General features: G+C 48.7%; 1 protein-coding gene across 14 annotated transcripts in view; it reads left to right on the top strand.

Annotated features, from left to right (window-relative positions):
* The window catches only part of RPTOR (regulatory associated protein of MTOR complex 1), a 349,362-nt gene that overhangs the window by 313,910 nt on the left and 20,430 nt on the right, over nucleotides 1-15,022 (top strand). For all 14 annotated transcript variants that reach the window (XM_057714268.1, XM_057714266.1, XM_057714263.1 and 11 more), the window contains 3 exons: nucleotides 240-423; nucleotides 1,983-2,093; nucleotides 11,878-11,983. In XM_057714268.1, the coding sequence (XP_057570251.1) occupies nucleotides 240-423; nucleotides 1,983-2,093; nucleotides 11,878-11,983 (401 nt within the window). The remainder of the gene's footprint in view (nucleotides 1-239; nucleotides 424-1,982; nucleotides 2,094-11,877; nucleotides 11,984-15,022) is intronic.

Here is a 15,022-nt window from a genome sequence, read left to right as displayed (position 1 = left end):
GGGAAGACGGTTCTTAGAACCCACAGGCAGAAGCTAGAATGGGTCATTAATTCAGCGTCAGCAGCTCGGGTTTGGAAGTCACATTGACAAGCTGGGCAATTGAGGATGTCCTGAGCTGGTGGCCCTGGGCCCATTCGCAGGATGTGGGGGTGGGTGGTACCAGTGGAAGTTGCTTAGGGTTTGGTTTCAAAGGAATGGGCTCTGGGTAAAACGTGGTGTTTCTTCTTCCCCGACGGCAGAGGCTCGCCACCAACATCCAGCGCAAGCAGCTCCAGCCTGACCAATGATGTGGCCAAGCAGCCGGTCAGCCGAGACCTGCCTCCAGGCCGGCCGGGCGCCACAGGCCCCGTAGGGGTACAGTACACGCCCCACTCCCACCAGTTCCCTCGGACACGGAAGATGTTCGACAAGGGCCCGGACCAGGTACAGACATGGCCTTTAAACACTAACTCTAATGGGCTTGGGTGCTGGGAGGCTCGCTCCTTAGAGGAGAAACGCCACCTCAGGTGATGTGGTACACATGGCCTCACCCCAGGTGCAGAACTTGGGATGCCGTGAGCCACCGATGGCTCTGGGCTCCTCGCTTCCACATCTGGGCAGATATCACAGAGTGTCCCTCTTACTCCTGTGGCCCCTTGTTCTGGGTTCACTCTTGGCAGCTTTCATGTAAACAGCACATGAGCTGATTGGTTTTTTCCCTTCTCAGTAAATAGTGTTTGCCTCCACTGAACGTGGTAGCTGCTCTAGGGAAGCACTTGTTCTAATGGGTTGTTTGCTTTTTCCATCAACATTCAATGACGCCCCATAGGTGGGTGCAGTCTCTGCTGCTAAGGTAAACGAGGTCATTCAGGAGAGAGAGGAATCGGCGTCTTCGTTTGTCAGGGCTGTGAGAACACGTAACAGGGTGGACATGAAAGCTGGGGCATCGTGTCTTGTCCAGAGTGCTTGCCGCTGTCCCAGCCAAGCGCACACAGTATAGAGAGGGCATTCTGGATGTGCCGAGGTGCATCTCAGCTCACCAGTGACCAGCGGTTTTAACAGGAGGGTCATGACAGCCTGCACACTGACTTTGGAGCCAGAAGCAGTTGTTGGGGATGGACAGGTGTCCACACCTGCTGCCAGCCCTGCCCACATGGTTTCAAAGCCACCTGCTCCCCTTGCCTCAATGGCTGAGGAACAAAAATGGCCACAATACCCAGTGCCAGGTTTAGCCTTCTGGCTGGACCCTGCATGGGTCAGCCAAGCAGGAGCCACTGGGCCACAATCCATGGGTCCTGGCCCAGCAGAGCCTCAAGGTGGCAGCAGGTGTCTGCAGTTCCCCCTATCAGGCAGGAGGTAAGACCCCATTGCTGACCCCTTCTGTGGGATTTTCCACCCAGGACGTCTCTCTGGGTAGCGTGGACTCCTCTCTGAGGTACTTCTTATGCCTGGCCACATGCAGCAAGGCAAACCCCTGCTTTGCCAGCCCAGCATCTATAGGTTCTGCAACAGGGAACAAACTGACACATCGCCAGTGAGCAGCACCAAGCGTTTTTTTAAGTTTTAATGCTTAGAAGTCCCAATTGGCCCAAGCTCTGCTGTGCTCTTGTCCAGGAGCCACAGGGCAGGCCAAGGTCCTATGGGTATGACTGGCCCAGTGGGAGTGGTGGCCCTGGGACCAGGCAGCAGAGGCCTCATGGGGTTGCTGACCTAGCGCCCATGGCAAGTGTCAGGGGCTCTGCAGCCCAGGCCACCTTGGCCAGCCCCAGGGGATGCTTGGCCTCTTGAGCACAGACTTGGAGCCCTGTCCTGACAGTCAAGGTTCCTTGGTCACCAGGATGCAGAAGTGAGAGAACTACAGAAATATTGTCCTCAGAAGCCTTGCCACTGACCCTTGTGGCTTGGTCTCCAGGGATGGACTGTCTCGAGCTCACAAAGAGATTCGGGGGTGACATGACTAACTCTGTCTTCTTCTCCTCTCCTCCTTTCCAAACACTCCAAAGACCACTGATGACCCGGATGATACTGCCGGACACAAAAGTTTCATCTCAGCTACGATGCAGACGGGGTTCTGCGACTGGAGCGCGCGGTACTTTGCCCAGCCTGTTATGAAGGTAGCCATACGTCAGCAGCTCTCAGGGTTTAAAGCCAGAATCCCTTGGCGTACAATGCCCCCGTCTCCTCAGCAAATCCACATGGGCCTCCAGAGCCGCAGCCTCAGGCCTGGGTGTCTGAACCCCTCTGTTCTGAGCTCAGGGTCTAATCCCCACTGGTTTGCTCACTGTGACCCCCAGGGGCCACACATGCCATGACTCCCACCAGCCCAGGTGCAGTCACACAGGCCCTGCCCTGAGCCGTGGCCCAGGTCAGGTGCCAGGGCTGCACAGGGCCCGCTGTGTCCACTGGCCTCCTGTCCCATCAAATGTGGCTTTGGGGGGATGCCAAATTGCTGTCATGGTAGCTGGTATTAACAGTTTAAATAATAGCAAAATAAGCAGACTTCACTTACCTACCTTTTCTGAGCTTATTTCAAGATAAAATGTGTCATTTTGTCTTTATTGGCAAGGTCATCCAGGCAGTCCCCAGATCTCGCTTGGGCCGATCCCAATTTCGGGACTGTTGGACTAAGCTAGCTGACTGAGGGTAATCTGGCTTATTCAGGACAGTGTGTTCCAGGTTTGATGATGTGACGTGTGTCCTTTTGCTGCAGACTCGGGCCACACATTCCAGGTGCCAGGGTGGGGCAGGGTAGTGCTGACAGAGCAGAATCTTCATGCCCATCTTTCTGCAGGGAGCACTACAGGGTTTGTTTTAGACTTTGCTGGTCTAAAGCACATTCTTACAAACCCACCTTCCTATTCCCTCATAGATGATGGAAAACTGAAATCTGCAGCTTGTTCTTACTTGTATATCAAGCTACATATCCAAGTAATTTCCAGGAAGAGTACTTGGACTCTTTATTACAACTTTTCTCCTGCTTTCCTGTTTCCCTGTAGTAATGCTGATTTTTGTCAGTTGCAACACAGAATAACGGTTGTCAGTGCCTGAACCACGTGATAAAGTTCTAATTTATCGAGCCCCACTGCTGAAAAGGAGAAGCACTCTCTCACTAACAAAAACTAGGATCCACGTAAATGTCCAACAGGAGGAGAAGGGTTAAAAATGGATGAAGTATTTGATACATTATTGGAGCTATTAAAAAATAAAGTTTTGAAATTAGTAAGAATAAGAATAAGAAAATGCTCATGATAAAATTTCTTTAAAAAGGAAAAAAACAGGACGTAAACTGGCCACAGGATGGCCATACTTTCTACACTTTGCAGGAGGTACCTTTATAGTTGGAAAAAGAAATGCATTAAAGAAATGACTCCAAGAGATCACTGAGGCCTGTTACAGTCAGCCAAGTGTGTTATCCATGCCAGGGTCGGCCTGCTTCTGCTGACCTGTTCGTCCACAGACAGGACATCTCGGGCTCCTCTGGCTAAGGAAGGAGGGAGTAAGCAAACACCAGAATTTGTCCCAGGAGATGGTTTGTCACTGGGGCTGTGGGTTGTGAGTCGTCCTTTAGATCTGTGGTACATACCGTCTGCTTGAAAGTTAAGGGGGTTTAGTCCAATAGTAACGGAAGTTTGGTTTCCTTCGTACAGTCTCCTGCTTAAGGCAAGTGTGGTCAAGCAACTTGGACTTTAGGTGGTTGGTCTGCCGTCTCACTGAAACGGCGTTGACTGTTAAGTCACGGAAGCTGCTTGATGGGCTGCTGAGCAGCTCTCCTTGAAGTCTCTGGGGATGCCTGTTCTCAGTCATCTACCTGTGGGAAGAAGTGGCATAGGTAATCCAAAACATGTTTCTCTTAAACTTAGAAATGAACTTGACTTTTCCCTAAGGATCTGCTTTCCTTTCCTCAGCACCGAGTACTTAGACTCAGAATGCAGGTGGCCTCCTGAGCGCACATCAGCTGGCCGCAGGGGGAGGCTCCCCAGGTGAGGGCTGCAGTTTGTAGGGACCTCTACATATGTGTTTACTTGTCTCACTCAGGTGCAGACCCACACCAGTGTCTGCTCTGGAGCTGATGCCACACCTCCCTTTTTTCAGCGAGTCCCCCTGACTTTGTTTTCCTCTGTGTGTGTGTACTACCTGGGAGGGTGTCTGAAAATTCCCACTGGAGAGGTTCCCGCGTGTCACTAGCCTGGAGGAGACAGTCTGTCAGCCCAGTGGTCTGTCCTGGTGTGTCATGCTGGTTTCCAAAAGTGACCCCTGCAGTGCAATGAGGGAAGGAGGGTCCCTGCAGCATTAACTCACCTTCACCATGGAGCCCGTGGGAGGAGTCAGGAAACAGTTGCTGAATGAGTGTTTCTTCTGACTCGCCACATTTGCAAAAACAAACTCTCATTGGATATAGCTTGAAATGACAAGCTCAAGGTGTTATGATTGAAAATGAAGTTATTACAGTCAGTTTTGTGTGTAATCCCTGCAGGCAACATATCTTGTTGCCTTTTTTTTTTTTTTAATTTTCCTACTTTTTCCAGGTGAAGGGCCTTCTTTTATTGATCTAATTAATCATCTAATGATACGTTTGTGCAACAAAATGCATTAGGAACTTTTTTTATTAGCCTGTTTCATATACAAACAAAAAATAGCTCAGGGCTAGGATTGTACCTCAAAAAAGACAGAAGAACCCCAAACTCTAAACCACTTCAAAGGTAAGTATAGGAGACTACATATTCACCAAATAACAAAATTATACCAGTATTACAGTTACATACAACTAATGGTTAGTAGCACTGAGTACTCAAAACATGACTATAATGACAGCTTTTGCTGACTTTTTATCAGTTCACAATCAGATTTCTTACAGGTCTGCATGACCAAAAAGAACTCCGTTCTGGACTTGGTCCTCCTTTGATTGATGAAACCCCTCTCTCTTCCATGGGTTGGTTTCCAGAGTTCATATCTGCTTTAGAAAGAATATTAAAAATGGTCTGTCGTGTGCTTAAAAATAAGACATACTGAAATTTGTTCTGATTATAAAAATAATACGAATTTTTTTTCACTCTCAGGTTGGCAAATTTCAAAGATTGATTTTTATCCAGAGGCTGAATTACCAGGGTGTGGGAAATAGGAACTCCTGGTACTACTGGTGGGTGGTAAAATACTAGCTTGGTGTAGGGCAGTTCAGCAGGAGCTATCCAAACTATTAATGGGTAGGCCCTAGAAACCAACAATCCCACTCTGAGAAATACATCCTAAAACCGCTACTGTATGTGTATATGTAATAACATATGTCGAGGGATGCTCATTACAGATTATTTGTAACAGCAAAGAGTTGAAAACAAAAAAGAACATTAATGAGGAGACAATTTAAAATGATGCATTTGTGCAGTAGACACAGCCGTTAAAGTCGGTGAGTCTCTGTGTGAGGACTTGGTTGGATGTCCTTGACATAGTAGATCAAATAATGCAGTGGTCCAAGACGTGTACGGATGCTGTGGTTCCATAGATTTGTGTAAGCGTCAGAGGAAGCTTGGAAGGTGACACATCCCACTCTTCATGCAGTTACTTCTAGAAGGTGGGACTGAAATCAGGGAAAGGAACTGTCCTTTTTTACATTATATACTTCCAGGTGGTTTGAATTTTTTAGAAAGAACAATTACTTGTTTTATAATTTAGAACAGATTAAAATATAACATTTAATTACAAAAAGAACCTAATGAAAAAATAAGAGTGACTACTTCCCAGTTCGTTGCATGAAGGCGCCATTACTCTATTACCAAAACCCGTCGAAAATATTATGAGAATAAAAATCTACAAACCAATATTCTTCATGAACATGGACCCAAAATCCTTAACATAATATTAACAAATAAAATGCAGCAGTACATAAAATGGATATTATACTGGTGACCAAGTGGATTCTATCCTAAGAATGCAGCACTTTTAAATTAATCCTATAATTGAATGTATCAACAGATTAAAGAAAAACCATATGATCATCTCAGTAGCTGCAGAAAAAAGATTTGATGGAATTCAACAGCCATTCAGGACTTCCTTGGTGGCACGGTGGTTAGGAATCTGCCTGCCAATGCAGGGTACATGGGTTCGATCCCTGGTCCAGGAAGATCCCACATGCTGCAGAGGAACTAAGCCAGTTTGCCACAACTACTGAACCCACATGCTGCAACTGCTGAAGCCCACGTGCCTAGAGCCCGTGCTCCACAACAAGAGAAGCCACTGCAATTAGAAGCTCGTGCAGCACAATGAAGAGTAGCCCCTGCTCACCACAACTAGAGAAAGCCTTTGCACAGCAACAAAAACCCAACATGGCCAAAAAATAAATACAATTAAGATAAATAAGTAAGTAAATTTTAAAAAAACAGCCATTCAAAATAAAAACTTAGCCAACTAGGAATAGCAGGAAACTTCCTTACTCTTAGGGCACGTACAAAAAACCTACAGTTAACATATTTGCAATGGTAAAAGACAGTGTTTTTTCTCTAAAATCAGGTGTAAGGCAACGATGTCCGATTTCACCATTCCCATTCATCATCCTCCCAGAGGTCCTAGACAGTGTAGTAAGGCAAGAAAAGGAAATGTGTACAAGTGGGAAGGGTGAAATAAAACTCTCTCTATTCACAGACAACATTCAAGTAATCTGCAAAATGCTGCTAAGATAAGTGAGTTCAGTAAGATTGTAGGATAGAGGGTCAATATACAGAAATCTATTTCTGTATGAACAATTGGAAATTGAAATTAAACCATTTACAATAACATCAAGGAAAAAAACCATGAAATACTCAACTAAATCTTAAAAAAAAAAAAAAAGCAAGATCCAAATGGTGAAAAATAGAAAACCTTGATGAAAGAAATCAGGGAAGACTTAAATCAATGAAGACCATGTTCATGGGTTGAAAGACTCTGTAAAGATGTCAGTTCTCCCTAAACTTATATATAGATATCAACACAATCTCAATCCAAATCCCAGCAGGCTTTTTCTTTTTAATCAACAAACCTCTTCTAAAATTTATAGGGAAAAGCAAAGAAACTAAAATAACCAAAACAATTTTGAAATAGAACAAAGTTGGAGGACTCTTGCTGTCTGATTTCGAGGTTCACCATAAAGTTAAAGTAATCAAGATGTGGAATTGGTGAGAGGACAGACACATAGATTAGTGGGACAGAATAGAGTTCAGAAATAGGTCCACGTCAGTACATCCCATTGATTTTCCACAGACGTGCAAGAACCATTCAAGTCAGTGGAAAGAGGGTGGTCTAAGAACTTCAGTCTACCACTCAAACATCGTACAGTAACTCACTCCCTAAATGTGAAGCCGGAACCATGAAACTTCTGGAAGACAATCTTTCTGACCTTGGGTTAGGCAGTGGTTTCTTTAACAAAACACAGAGAACACAGGCCACACAAGAAAAAGTGGTAAATTGGATTTCATCGAAATTGATAACTACTTTTTGAATGACCCTGTTAAGAAGATGAAAACACAAACCACAGACCAAAAGAAAATTGCAAAACACGTATCTGATAAAAATCTTATATCTAGTATACATAAGGAACACTTGAAATTCCATAATAAGGAAACAACCCAATTAAAAACAATGGACAAAAGATCTGCAGAAACTACCAAAAAGATACAAAGACAGCAAATAAGGTTGAGAAAAGCTGTAGCATCATGGTGGTTATTCACAAGGGAAGTTGAGTTACCGCAATGAGATACTGCACATCTGTTAGAAGGGCTAAAATTTTCAAATCTGTCAATACCAAGTACTGGCAGAGGACACAGAGCAGCTGAAACTCTCATACTTTGCTGGTGCAAAGGCAGAATATTACAGGCCCTTTGGAAATGTTTTGGCCCTTTCTTATAAATTAAAGATTTTTTTATATAAATTTATTTATTTATTTATTTATTGGCTGCATTGGGTCTTCGTTGCTGCTGCACACAGGCTTTCTCTAGTTGCTGCAAGTGGTGGCTACTCTTCATTGTGGTGCGCAGGCTTCTCATTGTACTGGCTTCTCTTGTTGTGGAGCACGGGCCCTAGGCATGTGGGCTTCAGTAGTTGTGGCACATGGGCTCAGTAGTTGTGGCTCACGGGCTCTAGAGCACAAGCTCAATAGTTGTGGCGCACAGGCTTAGTTGCTCCGTGGCACGTGGAATCTTCCCAGGGCAGGGCTCGAACCCGTGTCCCCTGCATTGGCAGGCAGATTCTTTACCACTGCGCCACTGAGGAAGTCCTTCTTATAAATTAAACATGTGCTTACCCTAGAGCCCAGCAATCCTACTCCTAGATATTCACCCAGGAGAAATGAAAACTTATGTTACTCAAAAGCCTGTACTTGGGTATTTATAGTGGCTTTATTCAGAATCACCAGAAACTGGAAACAACCCAGATATTCTTCACCTGGTGAATAAACTGTGCTAGAGCCATAGAAGGAAATACTAAGTCACCAAAAAAAAGTTTTTTAAATAAACTGAAACATACATACCATGGATGAATTCCAGCTGTGTTATGCTCGGTGAAAGAAGCAGGACTCAAACTGTACAGTCCATTTATACAGCATCCAGAAAAGGTAAAACAAAGCTACAGGGACAGAAGATAGAGGGGAGGATGCTGGGCTGGAGCTGGGACGTGGGCTTGACTACAGAGGGCACGTGGCAGTTTGAGGTGGGGAGGACTGTTCAACATGTCCATTGTGGTGGTGGTTACATACTGTGCCCAAAAGGGTGAAATTTACTGTGTGTGAATTGCACCTCAGTCACCCTGATGCTTTACAAGAAGTGTGATCAGATGATGAAAATGCCCGTATTTGGGTATCAGTACCTACAGGGAACTCTGACCTGCATGTCAGAGCTTTTTCCTTGGCATTCAGTGGCCTTCACCCCTTAGATGTCATGCCCAGAGGAGACAGGTTGAACCAGATCAGCCCCACAGCCAGTGCACAGCCTCCGGGCACTGCTGACTCCCTGTCGTTGTTTGGGGAGGGTGTTTGTTATTAAGCAAGGTGAGAGGCAAGCCCAAAGGTACTCTGTCCTGCCACAGAACTTACTTTGTTTCTGGTGGGAACCCAGGGAGCTCGGTATCTGAGAATTTAGCATTGATTTCACGAGCCTTCCCCTGGGGTCATGCTCTAAGTCTCGATAGTCACGTGCCTGTTGTGAATTTTATCCCGTGTACTTGAACCTCTTTAAATTCAGAGGCATTGAGGGTAAGACCCAGCCCTGTGATTCACAAATTCATCATATGAGGACCTGCTTCACGTGAAAATGCCCGCCATCAGCCTTCTGGGGACCCTCTGGTCTTCCTTTGTTACCAAGCCCAGGCTGCCCCAGTGACAGGCGAGAAGTGAGGGGGACACCTACCAGCCATCGGCCACCGGCTCTGCGGGAGGCTTTAGGAGGCTTCAGCATCGTAATTGGTTTCTGTCTGAGGAGAAGTCAGGAGGTGTTAGGAATTGGTGGCGTGTCGTGATCCTAATCATATAACACTATTACCCACGTCCCTCCAGCTCTGCTTAGAGGAAAGCTCAGCACAGTCTGGGTCTGGGCTTTTGTTTACTTGGAAGCTTTTATTCAGCCTGCAGAGCCATGGTGGGAGGGGTGATTAAGAAGGGCTGAGTGGGAAAATGGCTATCCGTTCCCTCCATCCATCTTTGTCCATCCCGGCCGGCTGATGCCTGCTGCTTCTCACGGCCTCTTCTGCTCTCTCATCCTCTCCTCATCTCTCTCCACCCACACCTCCCACGCTGTCCCACTGCTCTCCGCCCCCACTTGTCCTAGTGCTTCATGGCAGTTATCCCTGGACGATGCGTGCACCAGTTCCTGGGCTGCAGTTCAGTTCAGTTCAGTTCTGCAAGTCTTTCAGCTCAGTGGGGCCTGTACACCCATGGGGCTGCTCCCCAGAGCTCCATACTCTCCTGCTTAGGACTCAGCCCAGGGTGGCTGTGCCTGGCTGTGCGGTGGAGGTCAGTCTGTCTGAGGCTGGGGCATGTGTGGCCACACTCCCACACACAGCTGCCGCTTGTCCCACTTCCTTCTTCCCACCTGCCCCTACCACGGGGAGTACAGTCCAGAACTTCTCACCTGTCTGTCCCACTCCTTTCCTGCTTGTCTCGACCCTTCCTCTGATTTATTCCCACGGAAACCAGAGCTTCATTCACGTATAGTCTCAGTCTTTTCATCTGGGGTTTTCTTATTGCTTTATGTTATCGGTCACTTGTCATTTCTTTTCTGATACTCTGGTAAAAACCCACCGTCTATCCCAAGTGCCTGCGTGGAGTTATGTCTACAGCACTTACAGTGCTCTGGAGGCTCTGGGTGACTTTTCTTCTGCTGTCTCCATGTCAGGATATCTTTGCTGTTTTGTTGGATGTAGTTTTGTGATTTTTAAGAGAAAAAAGTCAGGAGCATACAGTGAAATGTCGAAACACAGAGGCCTCAGGTCAGGCCTCAGGCCACAGGAACAAGGTGAGGTTTGGGGTTGTTCATTTGTGATCAGAGAGATAACACAGAGCATTCAAGGAGACGACACAAAAGTGCTCTGTGACCGTTTCATGTAATAACTGCCTAAAATATGATCTGAACTCCTCTCTGTGTAGACGTTACCTCATTTTTCAGCCACGCTTGCACACAGGCACGTGCATGTGACCGCATTCACTGTCCTTCACCCTGATGCTTTCTCCAGCAGAGAAGATGGCTTTTAAAATACTGAATATGGGCTCCCTCTGCCTGTGTGGTGTTAACTGGCTGAGTACAAGGCCGACTGACTCTCAGCTAAGAGGAAGTAGGGTTTTTCCTAGTTTATTTGATTCCTTTTGTATTTTGGGACTTTATAACTTGAATTTACAAGCAGGGGACCAGGGTTAGCCAAACTGACTGTATGGCTAAGGAGATAGCTCTTTTTTACACGAGAAGTGATTATGTTCTGAATAAAGTAGACTTAAATCCTAACATTATTTACTAAGTATGGCTCTCTCCTAGATACACCCATCCGTAGCCCACACGCACCCACGCAGTGCACCCACACCAGCCATGAAGCAAGAAGGGCCTTTATCCAGGAAGGGGGACTGTTCCAGCATCCACATCACATGCAGATAAACTCCATCTCTTGGAAGCTGATTAGGGAGAGCAGAAGTTCTCTGGCATAGGATCGAAGCTCCTTCCTCACTCTCCACCCACATGGAGTCCAGTGCCAGCTTTGCCCTCTGCTGCATTAGGTGGAGTGGGGCGAGCAGCGGCTCTGGAGAAGGCCCCGCCCTCAGGCCCGGCCTGCCTCTCACGGCTGCCACGGGGCAGCCCTGCTCTGGCTTCTGTTCTCTGTCACGTCCCATGAGCTCATTCCTCTTCTAACTAGATGCCTCAGTCCCCTTTGGTATCACAGAATAAAAGCAAAGGTCTCTGAGCACACCTCATCATTTTCTGATTTTGCATTTAAGGATATGAAGGAGCAAATTTAGTGTCTGGTACAGCAGGGCCCTTTGTGTCCCCTCCTGCAGAAAACGCCTGGCCTTTATCCCTGAACCTCCCATCAAAATTGACTGTCTGCTTTGAAAGCAGCCCTGCTGCTGCCCTGTCAGATTATAATGGCTTCTGGCTTCATGGTTAGGCCATAAGGGGTAGGGGTTTCCTAAGTCTCCACTCTGCGTCCCTGCACTGGCCAGCCCTCCCCGGGGTGCCAGTCTCAGAGCCTCTCAGCCCAGCAAGCAGCAGCCAGCAGCACCCCCAGCACAGGGAGGGAAGCAGCTCTGGGGACTCAGTGACCAATCTCTGACTGTAACGCTCTGCTCTGGACTGCCAGAGGGCACTGGGTGCTGGGCTGAGCGGAGAACCCAGATTCTTCAGCACCTGCGGAGGAGAAACCCTCTTATCTGGAAATAATTGTTTTTTATTGTTGAAGATCCCGGAAGAGCATGACCTAGAAAGTCAGATCCGCAAGGAACGGGAGTGGCGGTTTCTACGGAACACCCGCGTCAGGAAGCAGGCGCAGCAGCTCATCCAGAAGGGTAAGTAGCACCCGCAGGGGCCGCTGCAGTCGGCAAGCAGGCCCCAGCCCACCCTTGTGCGGGTGGGGAGCGAGTTTGGCAGAGATGCTCCAAGGAGGGAGGGGTGCCGAGGTGGGGGTGCCGCCTGCCTGCCTGGGAAGCCCTGGTCCCGGAAGATTCTGCACCTTTGCCCTCGGGTAGACTTGGGAACTCTCTGGGATCATCGCCCAGGGAAGCTCCTGTCTGACTGGTGGCCTCTGGGACAATCGTGACTTCTGCCTTTTATCGTCTCCAGAGAGGAAGGAGCAAGCCCTCCGCAGGCCCTGGGGTCCACGGTGGGGTGGGCCTTTGTCCTCCCCATGGGGACAGAAGACGAACACAAGGCCCTGGTTGTGTTCACCTGGACCCCACTGGACCCCCAAATAATTGCTGTCTATCACCCAAAGCTGTATATTAGCCACGTTTGACCAAACCTTTTACTGACTTTGCCGACAGATGCGCAAACCGCCCACTTTGCATGCCGCCCAGCCCCACCCCACCCTCAGCCCTGGTGAAGTGGCAGTGAGCAGTATGGACACGTGGGCTGCCACAGGGAGGGCTGCTGGGCCACAGGTCCCCCTCATCTTAGCTGCAGCAGCCCCTCAGGCACTGAAGTAGGGTGGGAGGGGGCAGCCGAGGGCCTCCACCCTTTGCTTAGGACAGGGACAGAGCACCAGGCCGCTTGTCCCACCCCAGGGATGAGCCTCTTTCCTCTCCCTTTCCCAGCAGTACAGCCCCTGCTGGCCCAAGAGCTGACCCAGTCCTACAGCTGTGAGTGCACAAGGGCTGATCTTTTGGCTCTGCCTGAGTCCTCACTGCTGGGCCGGCTTCGGGTGGTGGATTGACACTGCCTGGGCACCGCACAGAGTGGGTGAGCAGGCTCTTAACGCTTCTGTTGACTTATTGTCGCAACCTTGCCTCCCTGTCCTGTCAAATTCCCTTGGTTATTATCAGTTACTTTTTAAAGTTGAAGGTGAGGACCCATGAGACTGTCCCCATCTGCAGGCAGCCTGGAGTTGTGGTCTCATCCCTGGCCCACCTGCCTAGGCCCAGCATGCTCCTTGGCCCACTGAGCACTTCAAGAAGCAGTGCTGTTTCCGCATTGTTCACAGCACTCTTTGTGAGATGCTCAGGTCACATTTCATTAACACAGGGTCACTTCTGCTAAAACCAATCTTGGTTGTAATTCACCTCCATGAAGGCGCTGTCGCAGCTGGATGTAAAGCCTCTGGGGATGTGGAATTCAGAGTCTGCGGCTTTCTCCAGGAGAGAACAAGCCGCCCAGCTTGATAGGAGCACTCTGAATTATGGTGTCAAGGGCCTGTTTTCTTGGAAGTTGGTGGTTCTTTAGAACCCCAGGCCTGTGGATGGGGACAGCAGGACAAATTGGTTTCTCTGTACCCACAGGCAGCCTGGGAGCCAGTCTGCTGCACATAGTTGGACATCTGAAGGCAGTGAAAAGGCCACACTCTGGGCTGGTGTAGCTGGTCAGCATTGAGCAGGGAGTGAAATTAGAGCCAGTCATTCGAGAAATAACCAGGTTTTCCAGACAAAAAAGAAAAAAAAATGGATCTTTGCAAATTAGGGTCAGAAGTTCTCTTTTCCAGTCTTTGTGGAAAAAAAGAGATCTGCTTGTCAGACTCACACCAAAAGGAACTGCTGAGCTGCTGGAAACCTTAGCAAGTGAGCTTGTAGACAGGAGCATCCCTGCCATCAGACATGCACAGGAAGGGACAGGGCTGCTTGTGAGGCACAGCCTCGTCCGCTGCCTGCCGTGCTCAGAGCCTGGACTCCTCATGAAGTTATGGTTTTATCTGAGGCCAGTGGTGTGCTGGGAAGGATGTGAACAGTGGAAGGACAGAAATCATGCCTGTGGGGTGAGCAAAGTCACCAGACGAGTCAGTGAGGCCCCAGGAGACGAGCTGGGAAAATTAATGCTGCCTCTTTTATCCATGACCCCTCCAGCCACCTCCCATGAGGCCTGTGACCTTTATCCGTGACCTCCTATATCTGTGATCCCTCCAGCCACACCCCATAACGCCATGACCTTGCCATTGTGCACAGACCTGTGCATGTGTACGGAAGGCGTATGGTGATAGGAGCTGGGTATTCCCTCGTCTTTCCTGGGTCAAATCACACCCCCGTCCTAGGGAACCCATGGCTGAGGGGGAAGGTACCTCTGGGCAACAGTTAAACCTTCCTGGGCCCATTTACCTGTTAGTTTAACCCCATCCTGGCCGTTGAGTGGTTTTCGGTGTTGGCTATTTTAGCAAAGGGAGGCAGAAAAGGACTAACGTTGTGGGTGACAGCAGCTTGCCTGGCTGGCGCCAGGTTCACGAAGCGTGAGCACCACAGCTGCTCTCCTCTGCGTCACCCAAGACCTACGTCCAGCGGCCGAGGGGGAGGTGGCCCCAGGGCCTGAGTGTCACAGGGTCTGCTTGCTGTCCACGACGTGCAGGCAAGAGGGGCCGTGCGCCTGGCTCCTCTGCATGAGCCTGTGTCTTTCTCCAGAAACGTGTGTGAACCATCCGATGCTCTTCGCGTTTTTATCCTCTTTTCATTGCTCTTCTAAGACTCCTTCCGGGCCCCGAGGGTTTTTTCCCAAGTGCCTGTATTGGGGCCTTGTGAACAAATCCCCATTCACGTCCTCTTTGTGGTTCTTGATTTTCTGTCTTTCAGTCATTTCAAGGTTCCCACCTTTCCAGACTGGAGCCCCCCAGGGCTTTGGCTGAATTGTGGACAGTGATGGCTAGACCGAGGCTTCAGCCTTGGGTCCGAGTTATGAATTACAGCCTTACCAAGCTTTATTCCAAAATCTTTGGTGCCCTTTTCATAAAACCTTAACCAGCGTGCACTGATCTGAATATTGCTGACGGGTTGTCGCAGCAAGGTGTTGAATGCTAGCCGTGTCCAAGCAGAGGCAGGACCCTGCCATCAGGAGCCCACCCCCTGCGCTGTGACCCCTGCTTTCCTCTGGGCCCCTCCAGGTCCCCAAACACGAGGGACTGGTGTCAGCCTTAG

The sequence above is a fragment of the Hippopotamus amphibius genome, chromosome 17 (assembly GCF_030028045.1).
Source record: "Hippopotamus amphibius kiboko isolate mHipAmp2 chromosome 17, mHipAmp2.hap2, whole genome shotgun sequence".
Lineage (NCBI taxonomy): Eukaryota > Metazoa > Chordata > Mammalia > Artiodactyla > Hippopotamidae > Hippopotamus > Hippopotamus amphibius.
The sequence above is the reverse complement of the archived record's forward strand: the minus strand, read 5'-3'. Positions and strand labels throughout refer to the sequence as shown.